The sequence below is a fragment of the Alligator sinensis genome, unplaced genomic scaffold (assembly GCF_000455745.1).
Source record: "Alligator sinensis unplaced genomic scaffold, ASM45574v1 scaffold122_1, whole genome shotgun sequence".
In the NCBI taxonomy this organism is placed as follows: Eukaryota; Metazoa; Chordata; order Crocodylia; family Alligatoridae; genus Alligator; species Alligator sinensis.
Genome location: NW_005842685.1, coordinates 632,523 through 650,180, shown reverse-complemented (window position 1 = coordinate 650,180; position 17,658 = coordinate 632,523). Strand labels below are relative to the sequence as shown.

Here is a 17,658-nt window from a genome sequence, read left to right as displayed (position 1 = left end):
TGTTAGGATTGTACAACAAGTCATAAACTGCAACCATTATGCAGTCATTATTCATCACAACATCACTGTCAAGAAAGTTCTAACCAGTGAATATCATTTATACAGATAAGGAAGCAGAAAATGACCCATTCTAGGACATGCAGTGAGTCAGTAACAGTCAGATTACCATGAATTATACAAATATATAGCTAAAAGATCAACTGAAGTCAGAGAGTGAATTCTAACCCTATAGAATTCTCCTCCTTCCAGATCATTCTGTTATCTTCTGATGTAGAGATCATTTTAAAACCTTCCATAAGTAGTAGAGGAACATGATTGAACATTATCTTATGGATTTCAATGATGGTGCTCTAGGTATAAAATATAGTGTACACAAGCACAAAGATGTCTGCCAGGCAGCAAAGATGACAGCCAACAACTTGAGTCTATTACACAGTGAACAGTACTTTGTTAATGGGCTCTTAAATCTACCAAGGCATAACAAGATCCAATGGCTAAAAGTTCGACTAGGCATATTCAGATTAGAAATAAGGTGCATGTTTTTAACAGGGATGGACTTAGCCACTACAACAATTTACCAAATCAAGATGGCTTTAAACAAGACTTAACTCAGAAAATCCTATAACTGACTATGGGAAATCTAACTAGGTGATTGGAAAGGTCTCCCTTTCTGGCCTTATAGAATAATTTTTTGTTAGGAAGAATGACTGAGACTACCAAAAAACTGTACTAGGAGCTCTTTTGTGTGTGAAACATAAACCTGGGTGAAAGCAAGTAGAAAGCATTGGTTACTAGAGCTCATTAGCCTGTTTCAGATAATACCATAGCAACCACAATAAAAGACATGCAAATTACCAATTGTGAAGTTGACAAAGATACCATGTACAGTTAATATTAAAATAAATGTGTTAAAATTTGCATTCAGTCACTGGTTTTAGATTATTCTGGTAAACCATGGTTGAGCATGGTTCCATAGTCCATGAGACTCACCACAGGTCCTGCTTTGTTGGTTACAGCTGATATGTAGCCTTATTCAACAGCTGAAGATAAAAGCTTTATCCACCTACTCAGGATCATAGAACCTTGCTATCAGCTCTTCTCCAGGAACTCTCTCTCACAAACCAATTCTTCCCATTGATGAAAAGATTTTTCTATAAGGGCTAATTCAGTTTAAAAAACAGATCATCTCCCTCTTTTTTGGGAATTCGAATACTAATAATTGCTCCAGATATATTGCTTAATTTTCATTTTAATCATTTCATTTTACTGTCTTTAAAAATGAAGTATTAAATACTTGGATCATCTTTCTTGACTCTCTTTCTGAATCACAGCAAATACTCATAGTTACCTACCTGGTAGATCTACACAAGGGCACACAGGAAACATCAAACAAACCACATAGGGTTGTGATATCAACATACATTATTAAAAACACTTTAATCTCAACTCATTATTTATCCATTTAGAAAACATTAAATCAAACCCATCCCAATGTTGTAGGGGCGGTTTGGAATATAAAATACACTTCCAGTGTGACATAGTCCAACTTCCAGTGTGACATAGTCCAGGATTTTCCAAAAAATTCTGCAGAGCGCCCCGCCCCGCCCCCCCAGTCAGTTTCAGTTTCTATCTTTAAATTCAGGGATTCTTGACCAATAACTAAACAGTTGATCAGATTCGCTGGGTTGGAGAAAATACATTATATTTTTGTGTGGTGGAAAGTTTTTATTGGAAAGAATCTAGAATTAAAAAAAAGATAAAATCTTGATTTCGAGATGTACTTTATCTTGTAACGTGTGGGTATAATCAACTTTAAGAATATTCAGGGATAATCAACATTATTGTTATTCATTTAAAATATAAGAGAATGTCAGGGCCTATCAAACGAACACATACAAAAAGACAGCCCTAGTCCTAAAGATTGTAAAGCTCAATACAGAAGACTAGATGAAAATTGGAGGCTGAAGTTGAAATAGTTAACTTTTTGATGACTGATAAATATTTGTTAGTTACTATTTCAGTTTCTGTTCTTCAAACTGAGAGTAGAAGTAAGGTCAAAGAAAAATGGCAGAAGTGAGGAAATAACCCTCCCTTCTCCTGCCCCTCTCCCCCATGTTGGAGAGTCAATAGGCATGATACAGCACCACTGCCATCAATTACATGACTTCAGTGAACATTGGAACATGACCAATCTAGGTAAGGAAGGAGGAAAAGCAAAATGAAGTAAGCAGAGGTTCTCACTGTCAGACTTTGACTCTATGCGGTGCTTAACAACTAGGGAGATGACGATCTAATTGCTTATGAATCTTGTTACTTATTAGCTACAGCAAGCCCCTTATATTACAAATTCATTCATTCAGGAAGACACAGTGCCTGATTTAAAATAAAATGAGATCAATTAGAATGTGTTTATACACCAATATTTTGGAGAGTAATTTGAATATTCTTCAATTATCAGTGTTTCCAAGGTAAAAATATTCTCCTATAACATTAAAGTAAATAAAATAATAGCTTCTTGTAAAAGCTATAACCTTTTAAGCATAGCCTACATAGCCTACTTAAGTTGTGACATTCTGGTAAGCCTATAAAACCATGTGACCGCCGGGTCTCGAGTAATTGGTCACGTGCTACCTTGGCTCACACACGGAGAGGTGTACGCCCTGCAGCCTCCTGAAAAATGCCATGCTGGTGTTCCCTCCACGGGAAGCTTTCCCCTATCTTGCCTGCCACAACTTGAATATTTTTCAGTGGGGGGAGTGGCTATCCTGAGGATCTTCTACGGCATGGGTGTCCCAGTGGTCACTATTGGGGCTCCGCCACCCCTACACCCCATCCTGACACCACGTCCATGAGTTGTCCTGAACTCGTGTCCATGTACCTCTTCCTCTGCCACCGTAGAGCCTCACGATTTGGCTCCTACTCAGGATACCGGCTTCTGAGGCTGATTGGCTTATTCTGTCCTGCGATGTGTTCGCTGGTCTTGCTCGTGGGGTCTGTACTATCCTAGGAGTAGCTTCCCCCTGATCTTAGCTCGACGGGCCGTCTTATGAATTTCGCACCATCTCTCCCATGCCTCAACCCCTTCTCCTACTCCTCAACCCCTTCGCTAGGGGACACTCAAAAGAAATGTACAAAAAAAAAAAAAAGAACAAAAAGCAACTCCCTTCCCAGGTCTCTTACATCAGAGACCCTGGGTGCCGAGCTCTCTACAGTTTGGCTAGGAGGTAACCCCTGCTCGGGTCCTCTCTTTTCCTCCTTCCCCTGTCTCTATAAGCCCTGGGCTATCTTGCTCCTCTGCTCTCTGGAGCGTTCCTATCTGGAGGCTTCTCCATTCCCTGATGGGTAGCCGGTTCTCCTTCACACTCAGGATCAACACCTGAGTTCTGTGCAGTCCCTCTGGCTGCTTCCGCTGGGGCTCTCTTGCCGGGTAGAGCTCCTCCTCCTCCCTCCAGCCCTCACTACTTCCACCTGTGGTGATGATTCCTGTGCGTCCTCTGCTGTTTCCCCTGCCGCTGAAACTCTTGCAGGCTGGCAGAGCTGCTTCCCACTCACCTCCGGCACTGGCGGTCTGTTCCTGTCCGCTGTTGCCATGGTGGGTGTCAGGAGCCTCCTTTGGCTTCCCATTCACAGCACTTTCTTCTCAGTGATAATCCCGGAAGGGGCCTAACATCCCCACACTCCCCAGGTCCTTCCTCTCCTCCCCTCCTCCTCGTCCATCCACTCCTTTTATCCCTGACGAATGGGGATTCCTTGTGATGTCACTGGCCAGCCTCAGCTAATAAAGGTGCGGCCAATGAACCGCGCGGGCTTCTCCCTTTGTTTCTGTTGTGTTGTGGCTCCTGTTGAAGGTAAGTAGTTTTTTCTTGTTTTACCCTCCCTGTGTGTTTGTTTTTCTCTCCCTCCTGCCTCTCATAGCCTTCCTTTCTTGTCTGAGATCCTTCCCCCCATTCTCTCCCGGGACAAACCATAAGCAATTTTTATATGAGAGAGATCCACATTTGTGTTATCAATCTGTCCCTTGAGATTTTTTAGCTTTGTTATGTATCCAAGGACTGGCATATTTTATGCATCTTAATTGATGAAAGCTTATAAGCATTAAAAAAAAGCAAGCAGTGCTAAGATTTACGTGTTATCTTCTGAGATAAGTCACAGCACTGTCTTCCAGCATCCCAGGGTGCTTTGCTCCTACCTCCCCCCACCCCTAAGGAAAACAGTAAGTCACTCAGACAGTACTGTGCTGCAACCAAACATGGAGAAAAACATGCCCCCTTCACAATTCCTGCATTGTGCTTCAGGGAGACAGCCTGGCAGGGCTCCCCTGTGCACTGCAATGCTGATGCTGAGCACTACCCTGTGTGCTCAGCATCAACATTGCAAGTTCCCTGTTCTTCAAGGGCTCAGCATTTGAATGTTTGTTCAGGCATCTCCAGGGAAGATTTTCTACCAAGAAAACAATCCTGGGAATATTCTCTCAGGTCCTCTGAATGTGTGTATGCAGACTTAGTCTCCACTTTCTCCCAATTAAGATATAATTATACCCTTTAATTACTCATTCAGGGAAATTACTAATTTCTTTCCAAGGTCACAAAACTACCTTGGAGTCTTCAGCTTAATATTGCTAATTTAACTTTGACTTAACTTAACTTGATCAACGATGGTTCAAAGCATTTTTTTGGGAAAGCCTATCTCATGAATTATCACAAAAAGCCTCTCTGCTTCTTTGAAATATTTAATTTGTACATTTTCTCTTTTTTAGCCTAATGACTACGTAAGGTTATTTTACTTATTTATTTTATGTATACATTAGATTTATATGCTGCCTCTCCTCCCCCACCAAAAAGCTGAGGTCAGTTTACAATAAAAACCAAATTAATTATAAAAAGACAAATATATTTAAACATATTTGAATAAAACATTATGTAATGGAACAAACTCCCCAGACAATGCCTCTCAGCAGTTGTAAGGCCTGCCCAATAAATAGGTCTTACTATGCTCCTAGAAGACAAATTGAGACTTCGGAGTTTCTTTTTCACACTTCCAGAGGCTGACTAGGCATTTTACGTCTTTTTGTCCCAGTCTCATTATCCCACATCTAGCAAACCAAACTGGAGCTAAGAATCCCATTAGTTTTTAACCAAACATGCTTCATTCCTTCATAAGTACATCAACTTTACCACTCCTGGCTATGTTAGAAAAAGATATAATCATTATGCAAAACTCAGATACAGTTTTTAGGCCATTTAGATAAATGTTTTGATGCAAGGTATAAAATAATCCACTTGGACTAGCAGTAGTACTCAGGATACAATCAAAAGGCCTGCACTTTTTCAGTTCAAAATTCTTTGTAAAATATGAAGAACAGATAGCTCTTTCTTGCTTCTCATTCCAGGAGATATATAGACTCAACTGCTGTCCAGGAGAGGCACTGACACTGCTGTATGCATGCAATATGCTAAACACAAAGGAAAGTTACTGAAATAACTCCAATTTCTGGAAAGAGTTACGTTGCTTCTTTTGTATCTAAGCAGCTCATTTGGTTGAGCATAAAACACTTAACCCACAGGATCGCAGTTTGATCATGTTGGCCAAGTTCCTTTGACATGTGAGGGGATAGGACCACTCTATGTGACACTGATTTGGCCTTGCAGCTGGAGTACTGTGTCCAGTTTCAGAGACTACATTTCAAGAATGATGTACTGATGTTGTTGAAAGCCCATGGAAAAGTAACAAACATAGTAAAGACCTGGAATGCAAACCTTATTAGGAAAGACTAAAGGAAGTAGGTATGTTTATTTTGGAGAAAAAGGAGATTAAGGTGGGGACATGGTCACAGTGTTCAAATATTTGAAAGGCTGCTATAAAGATATGCGGAAAATGTTTTCCAATGCCATAAAAATCAGGATAAGAGGTAATGGATTTAAAATGGCAGTAAAATAGATTTATATTAACCGGCAGGAAAAACTTCCTAACAGTAATAGGAGTAGGACAATAGAACAAATGGCCTAGGGAACTTGTAGAATCTACTTTATTGGAGGTTTTCAAGAAGAGCCTGGATAGGCATCTGCCTGGGGCATTTTAGGAACAGAGACTCCTACACTGCACAAGGGATTGGAGTATATGGTCCTTGAGGGTCATTTATTTTAAAAAGTTTTTAGAAATTATTTAAAAATATATTAATGTAAGAGCATCAGGATTGGACTTTACAATCCTATGATTTTGTGGCCTTTGACAGTTTTAATATAAATATTCAAGGAGTATACATTTGAGCCATTAGTGCATTCATTGTTAACCTCATAATTTGCACACAAATCATTATTGTCTACCCACATTAAATTTAACAACACAGAGCAGTAGTGAAATTCTGTCATCACTATAACATTAAAATTTACAAAGCATGCTATAGAACGTTTACTACTATGGTATGAACTAATATAGTTACAACTAAACTACAGTGCAGTGATTAAGTATTTTGCTTGTTCAATTGATCACAAAACTCAGACTCACAATGGTCTTTTCAATCATCAGTATACATTATCAAGGTTCTATTTTTTAATTCAAAAGACTATAATAGCTCCTTTCAATTACACCAAAATGTTAGCATAGATATAAAAAACTACCTATATTGAGAGAGACAGGTGTAGGGAGGGTAGGTCATTTTCAAATGCTAATGAAAATGAAATTCCTGCTTTATGTTAATCCCTTTCATACTGCAACATTTGGAACAATAGGATTATGAAAGAAACACTTTAAGTCTGGGAGAGTAGCGGGGTGTCTGCATTTTGAATCACATACCTGGTATTATATAGATGGGAAGGGGTTTTACAAATGCAAATCCATAATGCCAATAAAATGTCAGGTTACAGAAGAAAGTGGATTTTCACTAGAGCTTGAGAAAAATGCATCTACAGCCATAAAATAAAAAAATGCAATTTGTTTAATTTAAAAAAGGGGATGAACCAATTCCAATTACATCTTGGCAAAAAATCATTTCAGCCTGAAGAGAATTAAAATGGCCAGTTCTAAAACTCCTTAACACAGGCTTAAAAAAGAAGGCCTGACAGACTGAACTTTAACAGCAACAGCACAGTTGGGTGCTGTAATAAGAGGCATTTTTTAATAACTGTGATCAAAGCTTATTAAGCAGCAGCAGTGTCAAGCCATTGGTGTTTTGGACTTCACAAGAGAACTAATTAAATGTAAAGGGCCATAGCCTCCTGAAGGCACAATATCTAATCCCCAAGATAGGAACCTGTGTGAGAGGTCGGAAAACAAGGTGTTCACTGTTATTTATTTGGGGTATGAAAGTTTATTAGAACCTCTTCTAAAGCTGTCCTGTAAAGCAAATCCTGTCATTTCTGTTGATTTCAATGGGGTTCCCTAATGTAACTGAGGAGCTCATAATCTAAACTAAAAATATTTAGTCATTCTAGCAAAGGAGAGATCCTTTACACTGTAAATTGATGCACTGTCATCTAATCCCCACCCCCAATACAGGGGCATTAACAAGAGTGTGAACATCCCCTTTCTATTTAATGAAGCATCAACCTCACAGGAGTACCAATGCAATTCTTTCTAACACTAAGGCCCATGCTACATGTTACATATATTACAGCTACAAAGTTGTGCTTCAAAATATGTAACAAAACTATAGCTGGTTTCTACTCAGCTTTAACTTGAATGTTTGGCAGGGCCCTAATAGCAACAGGAGCCAGCACAGCTTTATCACATCTGAAGCAACCCTATAAGCTCCTCCCCACCTCCACCGTAAGAGCGGAGCTAGAGAAGCCCTGCACCACCCGGGTATAGGAACTGTGTGCCAGGCTACCGTAGGAGCAGCTCCAGACTTTCTGGTCCTAGAAACTGAACTGGAGCAGCCTGCCCTAAGAGCCCCTTACCTACCCCAGGGACTCAAAATTCTCACTGCTCCTGCTGTGATCCCTGCACCATGCTCTTATGGCCAGACAGTGCAGGACTGCTCCTCCTCAGCTTCTACAGCTTCTGGGGCTTTGACTCTTCTCAAATAGATCATAAGTTTTGTTCCTTGCCTTGTCTACTAGTTCATGTTTAGCTGGCTTTTTTTATACCATTATTAAATGGTATACGGATTTGAGAGAAAAACTCTGCATGCTCCTGTCGATTCTGGCTTTGAGCCACATATTAGACATTGTAATCAAGAAGTAAGGAGAGACTCTAGCAAAACTGTATAGGAAACTAAATAGATTTCTACCTGCTGATACTGTGCAGAGCTTGGAAATGTATCCAATAATTTGATTAAGAATGTATGAAATAGTAGAAAAAGAAAAAAATATGAAAGATACAAAAGGTTTGGGTTTTTTTTTAGATTTATCTTTTATTATGGATTTGTAAAGCCACATGGGACCATTGTAATTGTCTAGTCTGACCTCTTACAAATACAAATCAGATTTCCTTGAATTAATTCTTGCCTGGTCAATGTCCTTTAGAAAAGTATTGCACCTTTTTTTAAAGAGATGGAGAATCCAGCAAACCATTGCTAAATTATTCCTTATGGTCACTAGGTGAAGCTATTAATCCCTCATTATTAAAAATGAGCACCCTTTTCTAGCATTAATTTGTCTACTCTCAATTTCCAGTTGCTGCATCTTGCTCCACTCTCTACTGAAGAACCCTGTATTATCACATTTCTTTGTCTGGCATAGCTACGTATATATTATGATTATAACACACTTTTGTTTGTTAACTGAGCAAACTGAACTTATCTCTTACTAAAAAGGATGATTTCCAATACTTTAGTCATTCTTGTGACTCTTCTCAGAGCTCTCTCCAATTTCTCAACATCCTCCTTGAATGATGCTGGTAAAATTGGATTCAGTGCCAAATAGAGGTAATACAACCTCTCAACTCCTACTCACTTTTGCCTTCTTATGTATCCAAAGATTTTGGCTATAGATTTGTATGGGCAGCTCATGCTCAACTGATTATCCACCACCAACCCCCAAAATCCTTTTCAGAATCACTACTTCACATGATACGATCCCTTGTTCTGTAACCCAGGCCTATATTCTTTGTTCCTAAATGTCTGCCTTCACATTTGACTATTTTAAAAGACATATTATATAGAAGTGTAAAAAGCAATTTTTGTATCTTGGGCACAGATGATGATAGGAGCTAAGCTGGCAGCAGTGGTGACCAACATTTTTGTGCCCTCCTCAAAACTGGAGCCCAGGTCACCCACCCCTAGTCTGGTTGTAGTACTCTTCAAAGGCAAGGAAAAGCAGGACTGGCCCTAAGGCTTCTGCAGCTTTACACTGCACCCTGGTACTGATTAAAAGGTACCACAGCTCACACACTGCTTGAGCAGCCCAAGAGACTTCCCATGCTGCCCCAGCAGGGGTTATTCCTGATGGCCCTTTAACAATCCCAGGACTCCCCTGGACTGTTTAATGGGTATTAGGAATGCCCAGGGATGGTGGGGGTCAAGTTCTCCTCATCCCTGAAACTCCTGCATGGCAGGGAGCCTCTCCTTTGCAAGTGCTGCTTTTCAGCACCTGCTAGCTTCTCACTGACATCCTGCATCCTTCCCAAGCAATGGAGAGGGCAGGCTGTCAATCATCAGGCACCTCTAGGAGTCGGGGCCTCCAGCAGGACACAAGACGGCTGCTTCTTGAGAGCTTGGCTTTGAGGAGTCTGCACAGCTCTCCAGCCAGAGGGCTGGAATGCCTGTACAGCCCCAACCCAACTTATTTTCTCAGTGGTAAGAATTTCCCTGAAATTCTCAGAATTGGAACTGAATGCCTGTCCATAGCCTAAATCAGAAAACTATAAGTTGTGTATAATGATAGGTCTTTAATAAACTTGTGCATGAGTTTTATAGATGTGATAATCAATCATGTCACAGTGCAGAACAGCTTCAACTTTCATTAGAGGCCATGGACATGTGCAGTCAGTCAGTTATTTATGGCTTTGTTTCATTGGTTAGGTTTTCCTACAGTAGAGATAAATAGCAACAGTGAGGGAAAACCTACAAATCCAACAATCCTGAAGGAGAAATTCTTAAGTATTCAGCATCTCTCAATCAGGGTACCAACAATCCATAAATGTACAGACAGACCATTAAAAACAAGGCTAACAACACCTGTCCAAAATCCACAAAGAAATGGAGCCATCTGTAAAAAAAAAACTAAGCAACTGGAGCTTGATTGAAGCATGACATCAGAAAGAAGCTGGAGGCAGTGCTGATGGATAGACAAAGAAGAGCAGTACAACCTGGTACCTTCTCAGAGCTTTCTGGCTCACAAGAGTCTCCGCAGCTCCCCACCACGCCAGGGCCATGTGCTGCTGTCCTGTCTGCTTGTGATATTACTTGCCTCACTGGCAGTAACAGTCCTTTTTGGAGGGGTTCTATGTTGGAACAGGGGAATGGGCCTGGCAGGGGTAAGTCTGAGGGGTGGGTGGATGGGGGAAGCCTGGTATGGTGTGTAGTCAGGAGCATCATGGTGTGGGTGGGTGAGTAGGGGATCCCTGCAGTGCAGGCAGCAGGGTATAAAACCATTGCTGTAGTCAAGCAGGGTTGCCAACCCACGTTTTTGTTTCCAATGATAATCTGCAAACGTTTTACTGATGGCCAAACATTTTTACTATGGCTGGTCTTAAACCCCTAAATTTGAACCCCGCCCTTGTTCTGGGCCTTACAGAAGATTTACATTTAGGTTATGTAAACGTATGTCAGCAAAAACATGTGTCAGTGAATGAGTTTGGCAGTTAAAAGTTTGCAGATTGTTAGTAAAAAAACCTGTCTTGGGTTGGCAACCCTGCTCTCAATGCAAGTCAGCCTTGAAAGTGTCCCTTTAAAAAAAATGAAAACATTGTGTCTGGCACAGAATTCTGTGATTTTGTATTATGCAAAGCCTTGTACTATAAAACAGACAATTTCTGTATAGCATTGATTTCCTATTTCTCCAGTTTTGACCCAATTAGATAAAACAGATGATATGAGGCCAACAGCATATAAAAAAGGTGAATAACCTATTACAAAAATATTTATGCTCCATTTGTACAATGCAAAACTAGTATAAAACTCTTTTTATATAGTTTTATAACTATCAACCTCCCTTTATAACACCCCTTCCTTTTTTTAACATATCTGAACTGCCAGCAATCACATTTTAGTATTCATTATGGCTGCTTAAAGACATTAGAAAACCCCCAAAACTGCCACTTTACTTTAAACTCTTCTTGCCCTTGCTACAAGCCCCGTGCATGCCCAGAAGAGGCATCACATTATTTGGACCTGGCTTGCCCAACATCTTTTTAGATCTGGCATTTCAGTGGGGCTTTTTTGGCACTTTTATCTAATAGCTGATTGAATCAGCTATTAGATAAAAGTGCCAAAAAGCCCCACTGAAGCACCCAATCTATACAGATGTTGTAGAGCTGGGTCAACCTAAGGTGCTGCTTCTTCCAGTAAAGTGCAGGGTTTTTTTTTCATGTCTGCCAATAGCCCAAGTGTATATAATAATGCCTGTAATTTAAAATGAAATCGTACTTAGTAAATAATCTATAAAAAGTTCCACATGCTGTTAGTTATGCAAAGTATGAAATTTATTGTTTAATAAACAATGACAATTCCTTCATGTATGCAACATCCTTTTTAAGCTTCCTTTTTAAAAAAATGGAAATGTCTGCAATTTATTCAACTTCAACAGAGATCTTTTTATGCTTGCAGGTTGACTTGTTGCAATTAAAACTGGCAGGTAGTATTTTGTCTTCATTACAGCTTACTCATATGAAGCAGTGGTTTTCAACCTTTTTTCATTTGGAGACCCCATTGGAAGTTTCAGCTGGAGGTGTGGACCCCTTTGAATTTTAAGTACGGGTATTCACATACCTTTGATTGATCATAGTCATCTTTCAAGCACCACTTATACAGAGTCTGTGGACCCCAGGGGTCTGCAGACCACAGGTTGAAAACCACTGATAAAAAGTAATTAGCCTACTTGTGATAAGTCCACAAAGACAATATATTTTATCTTACCTAATGCTACTGAAGGCTGTGTTAAAGGCTCACTTTCCTCATCAGTGCTGCCCTCATAATCATCTTCTCTTTCAGCAGTAGTTTCAACGGGAGAAGTGCTATCCATAAAAAGAAAGATGATTTTTTCCATTTCTTGTGTTTGTATTTTATTGGCTATTATTTCTACAGTATTTCATAGACTAATACCACTACAAAATCCCTATGCTGAGCAGCTTATAAGCAAAATATTAATATACAAAGAAGAGTTTGGAACAAAGTGGATATTTCGAATTATCACAAAATTAGTTATTCAATAAGGGCTCTATGCATTTTAGAAGAAAGGTGTTTTCTGGGGAAATAGAACAGAGGTGACTTCTACCTCTGACAACATAAACCATTATCCATTTTCTACCAGAACTAACTTAAAATTCAACTTAAAAAAAAACTTTCATCAAAGCCATACCACTTTAAGCTGCATCACAAATAGCAAGCTTAGTACCAGTTAGTACTTGGATAGGAAGCAGTCAGTGAAAACACAGCTAACGACTGGTTTATTCAGAAGTTAGTGCTCTTCTTCTTTAGTCAGCATTGAACAATAAAACCCATAACAATATGCTGGCATGTGTAATATGCCAGTCATCTCACATATCACTGGAAGCTTAATTGAATGTTCTTGGCTTTCTGCCTTGACATATTCCAAAATCACGCATGTTTAGTTACTACTTAAATTATAAAACATGTAAAACACCTTAGAACTTAAGCAACTATATAAAGATAATTTACTATTATTATATAGAATAGTTTGCTATAGAATTGAAATAAAAATTAAATCTATTTACATGTCAGGTGTAACACTGTATAACTCAGCAAATTTATGAATACCTTGCATGTGTTTTATCCTCTGTAGGTTCCTTAGCTTCTTTTAATAACTTTTGTAAGTTTCTTATCTTTGCTTTCTTTTCATTGAGCACCAGAACAAACCGTTGATAAAGATCTGTCTCTAATTCTTCTTTAGCTTCCACACATTTTTCAAGTCTAAAATGTAACAACAATTGTTATTCTCTTCCCATTTTACCATTTCCTTTAAAATTCTGTATATTTGTAGGAATATGTAATGTAGGGAGGCCAAGACTCCTAACACAGAAATTGTCACATATGACCATGCTAACTGTTCTCATGGTCTATTATATTATATCCAAACATGTCAGAAAAAGCAACTTTAGCAGAATGTTCAAAAAATGCTACAAATTGACACTTATGGAATCTTCTTCCCACAAAAAAACTCTTTCGAATTCCTCCTTCTTACAAATAATCTTTATATATACTACACGTTAGATACCAACAGTGTTACTTAAATTTTAACAGTGAATTCAATACAGTGCAAAATTTTAACAGTGAATTCAATACAGTGCATATACTTTAGTAAGATACATATGAGATTACATATAGACCTCTGGCACATAGTATAGTTATGGTGTGATTTAGGTGTAAATCACACCATAAACAGTAACACTGCAACATGTGCAGTCAATTTACAGCACCAGTAAGTTGCAAATCAACCACAAAAATATTCCACAAAAAGCTGTGGAACATCTTTGTGACTTAAACAGAACCGTAAATTGAATGAGTAGCACCAGGGGACCCCGGGACTATGGATTTCAGCTGATTGTTGGCCCCAGCTATGGGACAGCCTCAGGTCTCAAACCAGACCTGATGTTGTCCTGGGCAATCAGCTAAGTCTTCTACCAGTTTAGCAACCAGATGCAGGACAGAGGTAGCTCTTGTCTGATCTGCAGAACTGGGCTGGAGACATCTCCACAGGCGTTCAATGGGGATCAAAGGAATTTTATGCCCCATCCCAAACACTGCCCCCCCTACCATGTCAGACATGCATAAAATTCTCCCGATCCCCACTGGACCATTGTTTTGGCATCCACTAGGGGCCATAGAGAGAAAGGCTAAAGCTCGATAGGCCTAAATTTGACGCTGTTCATTTTTGTACTTTTAATACTCTTTGTCTCAGAATAAAAAAAATATAGACCTCTCCAAAATTGGTTTAAATGTTAAAATTCCATCTGATGATCTAGGCAGTGCACACCATTCTCAAGACCCTTAGTTTGTTAGGATTTCAGAAGCAGGTGCATAGACTATGTGGACATTTATTGTCCCTTGATTCCTCCTGCAAACTCTATTATGAGCCAGCCAGAATTTTTTGTTACAATGGCCAAAAAAATCTGATAGCTGATAATGTCATTTCCCTTTTATCAGTGCCAATCCAATAGGCAACTGATATATTGGTGTACCTCTAGTAAATAGTAAGAATTTTATGAGTGAGAACTTTGAAATGGGTTATTCTGAAGCTGTATATGACCTACCCAATATACATGTGTAAAAACATGTTTTCAGGAACTGATTAATCGGGCTTAAATCAACAATAGATTTATAGCATGGCAAAAATAAATAAAAGGACTACATGATACTTAATTACATAATACTCAATTTACTCAATTCTAACATGAGGCCCGGTCCCCACTCCCCCCAACATTGAACAAGATGAGCTAGAAAAAAACACTCATCTTAGAAGTGAGTATGAGGGTGGTGAGGGGGAAGGTAGCTGCTCAGGTTCCAGCCCCTACCTGAGGCTGGGGCCATAACCACAGCTGCTAGCTGCCCACCCCAGCCAACTCTGCACCCCACCATCTTCCCCCTGTAGCCTTTTCTCCCCATCTCCCCCTCACACTAGCTCAGTGTCCCAGGCTAGAACAGGAACAGAACCTATCAGTATGGAGCAAGGATAAGGGAAGAGAAAGCTGAGGCTGGTGGGGGGAAAGGAAGTAGAGGCTGAAGTGGAGAGGAAAAGCAGAGGCTAGAGGGGAGAGGGAAGGGCAGGAGGGGAAGCAGAGGTAGACAGGGAAGGAGGTTCAAGCCTGTCAGGGGGAAGCTGGCAGGGGAGCAAGGACAAGCATGGGCCAAGCTAACTGACCTCCCTATACCACCTGCCCCTCTGCAGCAGTACAGGGGCATAAATTTAAGATAACCCCCCCCCCCAATAATTAGATTCTATACATGGAAAATGATAATTGATAAATTATCCATGTATTTAATCTAATTATTAGAGAGGTCACCTTAAATTCAGGGTCATCTTAGATTCAAGTAAGTATGGTAATAAGAACAATAAAACAACATCTTGTGCACTGCATTAGGCAAGAGTCTTGTAGAAAATTTGGATCTTTAAGTTAAAGACTGCACTGTAATGGATGCTCATGGGGGCTCAATTAAAGATGATCAATTCTTGCGTTTTCTTACTTTTTGGTTTTTGACATTCAACATAAGCATATTTTACATGGTTTTTCCTTTTGTTGTATAGCACAGAAATATTCAAATCAGCAAATACACATTTTAATAATGAGCCCGCTGGTCACAGCATATTTCAAAACATAGGCATGCCAATTATATTAGTAGAGCAAACAGTATAATACCACAAACTTTTATAAAATATTCTGCAATCCACTACTGCCTAAGTGGTGATACAGTAACTCAAGAAGGCATGTCGTTTTTCAGAAATATATTAAATTTAAGAGCACAATAATTTAAGTTATAACTTAAAATGAAAATAGCAACACTAGTATATTTCCAACATGTGTAAATATTATTTCATTTGTATAGTAATATGCATGAAATGAAATAAAAACTCAATAGAAAAGAATCTTATGAAGTATTAACGAGTCTACTGTGATATGCTTAGGGATATGTTTAAGAGTTGATAAATAATTCATCTAATTTAAATGCAAATGGCCAAACATCATTACCATATAGATCAGTTCAAAAATTCTTAAATGAAAGATCATATGTACTAGTCAACTACCAGGAGAATGTCCACTTAGAAATGGAAAAATTAACCATTTTGTGAGGAAAAGAAAACATAAAAATGCCTAAGTACAATAGAACAAACCACCAGCTGTGGCATGGACATCTGCATCCAGTTCATAGCTAGAGGGGAATGGCAGCATGGAATAATTGTCTAAGTCTATCCCTGAATAAAGAGAGGTGTAACCTAAAGGCAAGAAAGTCTTAAAACAAATACTAAGAGAACTTCTCTCTATAAATGGTTAATTTAATTTCACTTAGTTCAACAGGGACCTTATGTCTATTTACCCCTAAAATAACCTCATATTGGGGGGAAATAATGTTGATTTAGTGTGTATCAAATGCAGAGGGAAAAACCTCAAAAAGTGCTAATAATGGCTAACTAAAGGCCAAAAATCAAAACAACCCTAGGAAACAGCAACTTGCAGCCACTGAGATCACCTGAGGTGTTTCCGCTACTAGCTAGCTTTTATTGATATAACCAAAAAAGGAACCATATGCAAAGCAATTTCAATGAATGAGCACTGAATCTGGAAATCAATTTCCCCTTTGGTGTGAGAGAACCTAAAGCCCCAAATTCATAGGGGGATCCATATAGATGTGCAGATACATGTACCTGTCTAGAATTTCACCAAAATTATTTGGATACTACATGGCCATGAAGTACCGTGTATGAGAGATAAAGGCATTGCAGGAGTGAGGTCCAATCTGTGACCTTCAGGGCATGCTGAATGATTTATATCAGGGGTAGGCAACGTTTTTTGGCTGGAGTGCCGAAAAAACCACAATGTCTACCTTGTAAGGTGCCAGAGTGCCAGCATGCCACAAAAACAAAACTGGGGAAGAGGGGGTACACGGCAGGATGCACTGCATATTTAATACCATTAATAATCATTACTGTAGCTTTTTATTTATTTATTTATTTATGTATTTTTTACAGTAAATAGAGAGCTGGTGTTAGGAGGGGAGCGGAGCCTGCCCCAGGGCTCCGCTACTTGGGTCACAGCAGGGGCCCAGCAGCACCGGAGGTGGGGCCCAGCCAGCCTGCGCAGCTCCATGGGGAGCCCCACCATGGGGCTCCATGGGAGCATGCCCATAAAGGGATGCTGCCTGGCTGGGGTAGGACACCAGGCTCAGGGGGCTCCTGCTTGTTCCCTGTGTGTGCTGGGTACAGTGGGAGTGGGAGCTGCAGCCACAGGCTGTTCCCTGGACTCTGGGAACAACCACCGCAGCCAGCGCTCGAGGACCAAACCAGCTGGGAGCCTGCAGCACAGCAGCTCTGTGCAGTGCCTGCCCCTGTCCTGGCCCCTTGAAGGGAGCTGCAGGTGGGCAAGGTTGGGACCCAGGCAGGCTGAGGCAGCCGCGGTGGCTGTTCCCAGGCTCCAGGGGGCTCCTGCAGCCAGGCCTCTGCACCGGGGGCAGCTCTGCCCTGCCTGCACCGTGCTCAGCATGCAGGGAGGCCAATTCCAAAGAGGGAAGCCCCCTGAGCCCGGTGTCCTGCCCCAGCCAGGCAGCATCCCCACATGCGCAGGACAGCTATGACCCATCCCTTCAGAGATGCGCGGACTGCCCAGGCCCCACCACAGGTGCCACTGGGCACCCCTGCCTGCCTGCCCACCACAGCTTGAGCCCACAGAGCCCCAGGGCCACCCCCACTTCCCACCCAGCCCCTGCCTTCCTAAGGGGCTGACCGGGCTGGCTTGCCCACAACGCCTCCCCCCACACCGCCCATACCCTGTCCCAACCACCCAGCACCAGCACTTGGCACCTCAGTGCTGCCCCGGGTGGGACAGGGCGCC

General features: G+C 40.6%; 1 protein-coding gene across 5 annotated transcripts in view; it reads right to left on the bottom strand.

The window, feature by feature from the left end:
* The window catches only part of XRCC4 (X-ray repair cross complementing 4), a 322,167-nt gene that overhangs the window by 134,855 nt on the left and 169,654 nt on the right, over positions 1-17,658 (bottom strand). For all 5 annotated transcript variants that reach the window (XM_025215923.1, XM_025215921.1, XM_025215926.1 and 2 more), the window contains exons 5-6: positions 12,875-13,027; positions 12,014-12,111 (exon numbers count right to left, since the gene is read on the bottom strand). In XM_025215923.1, the coding sequence (XP_025071708.1) occupies positions 12,014-12,111; positions 12,875-13,027 (251 nt within the window). The remainder of the gene's footprint in view (positions 1-12,013; positions 12,112-12,874; positions 13,028-17,658) is intronic.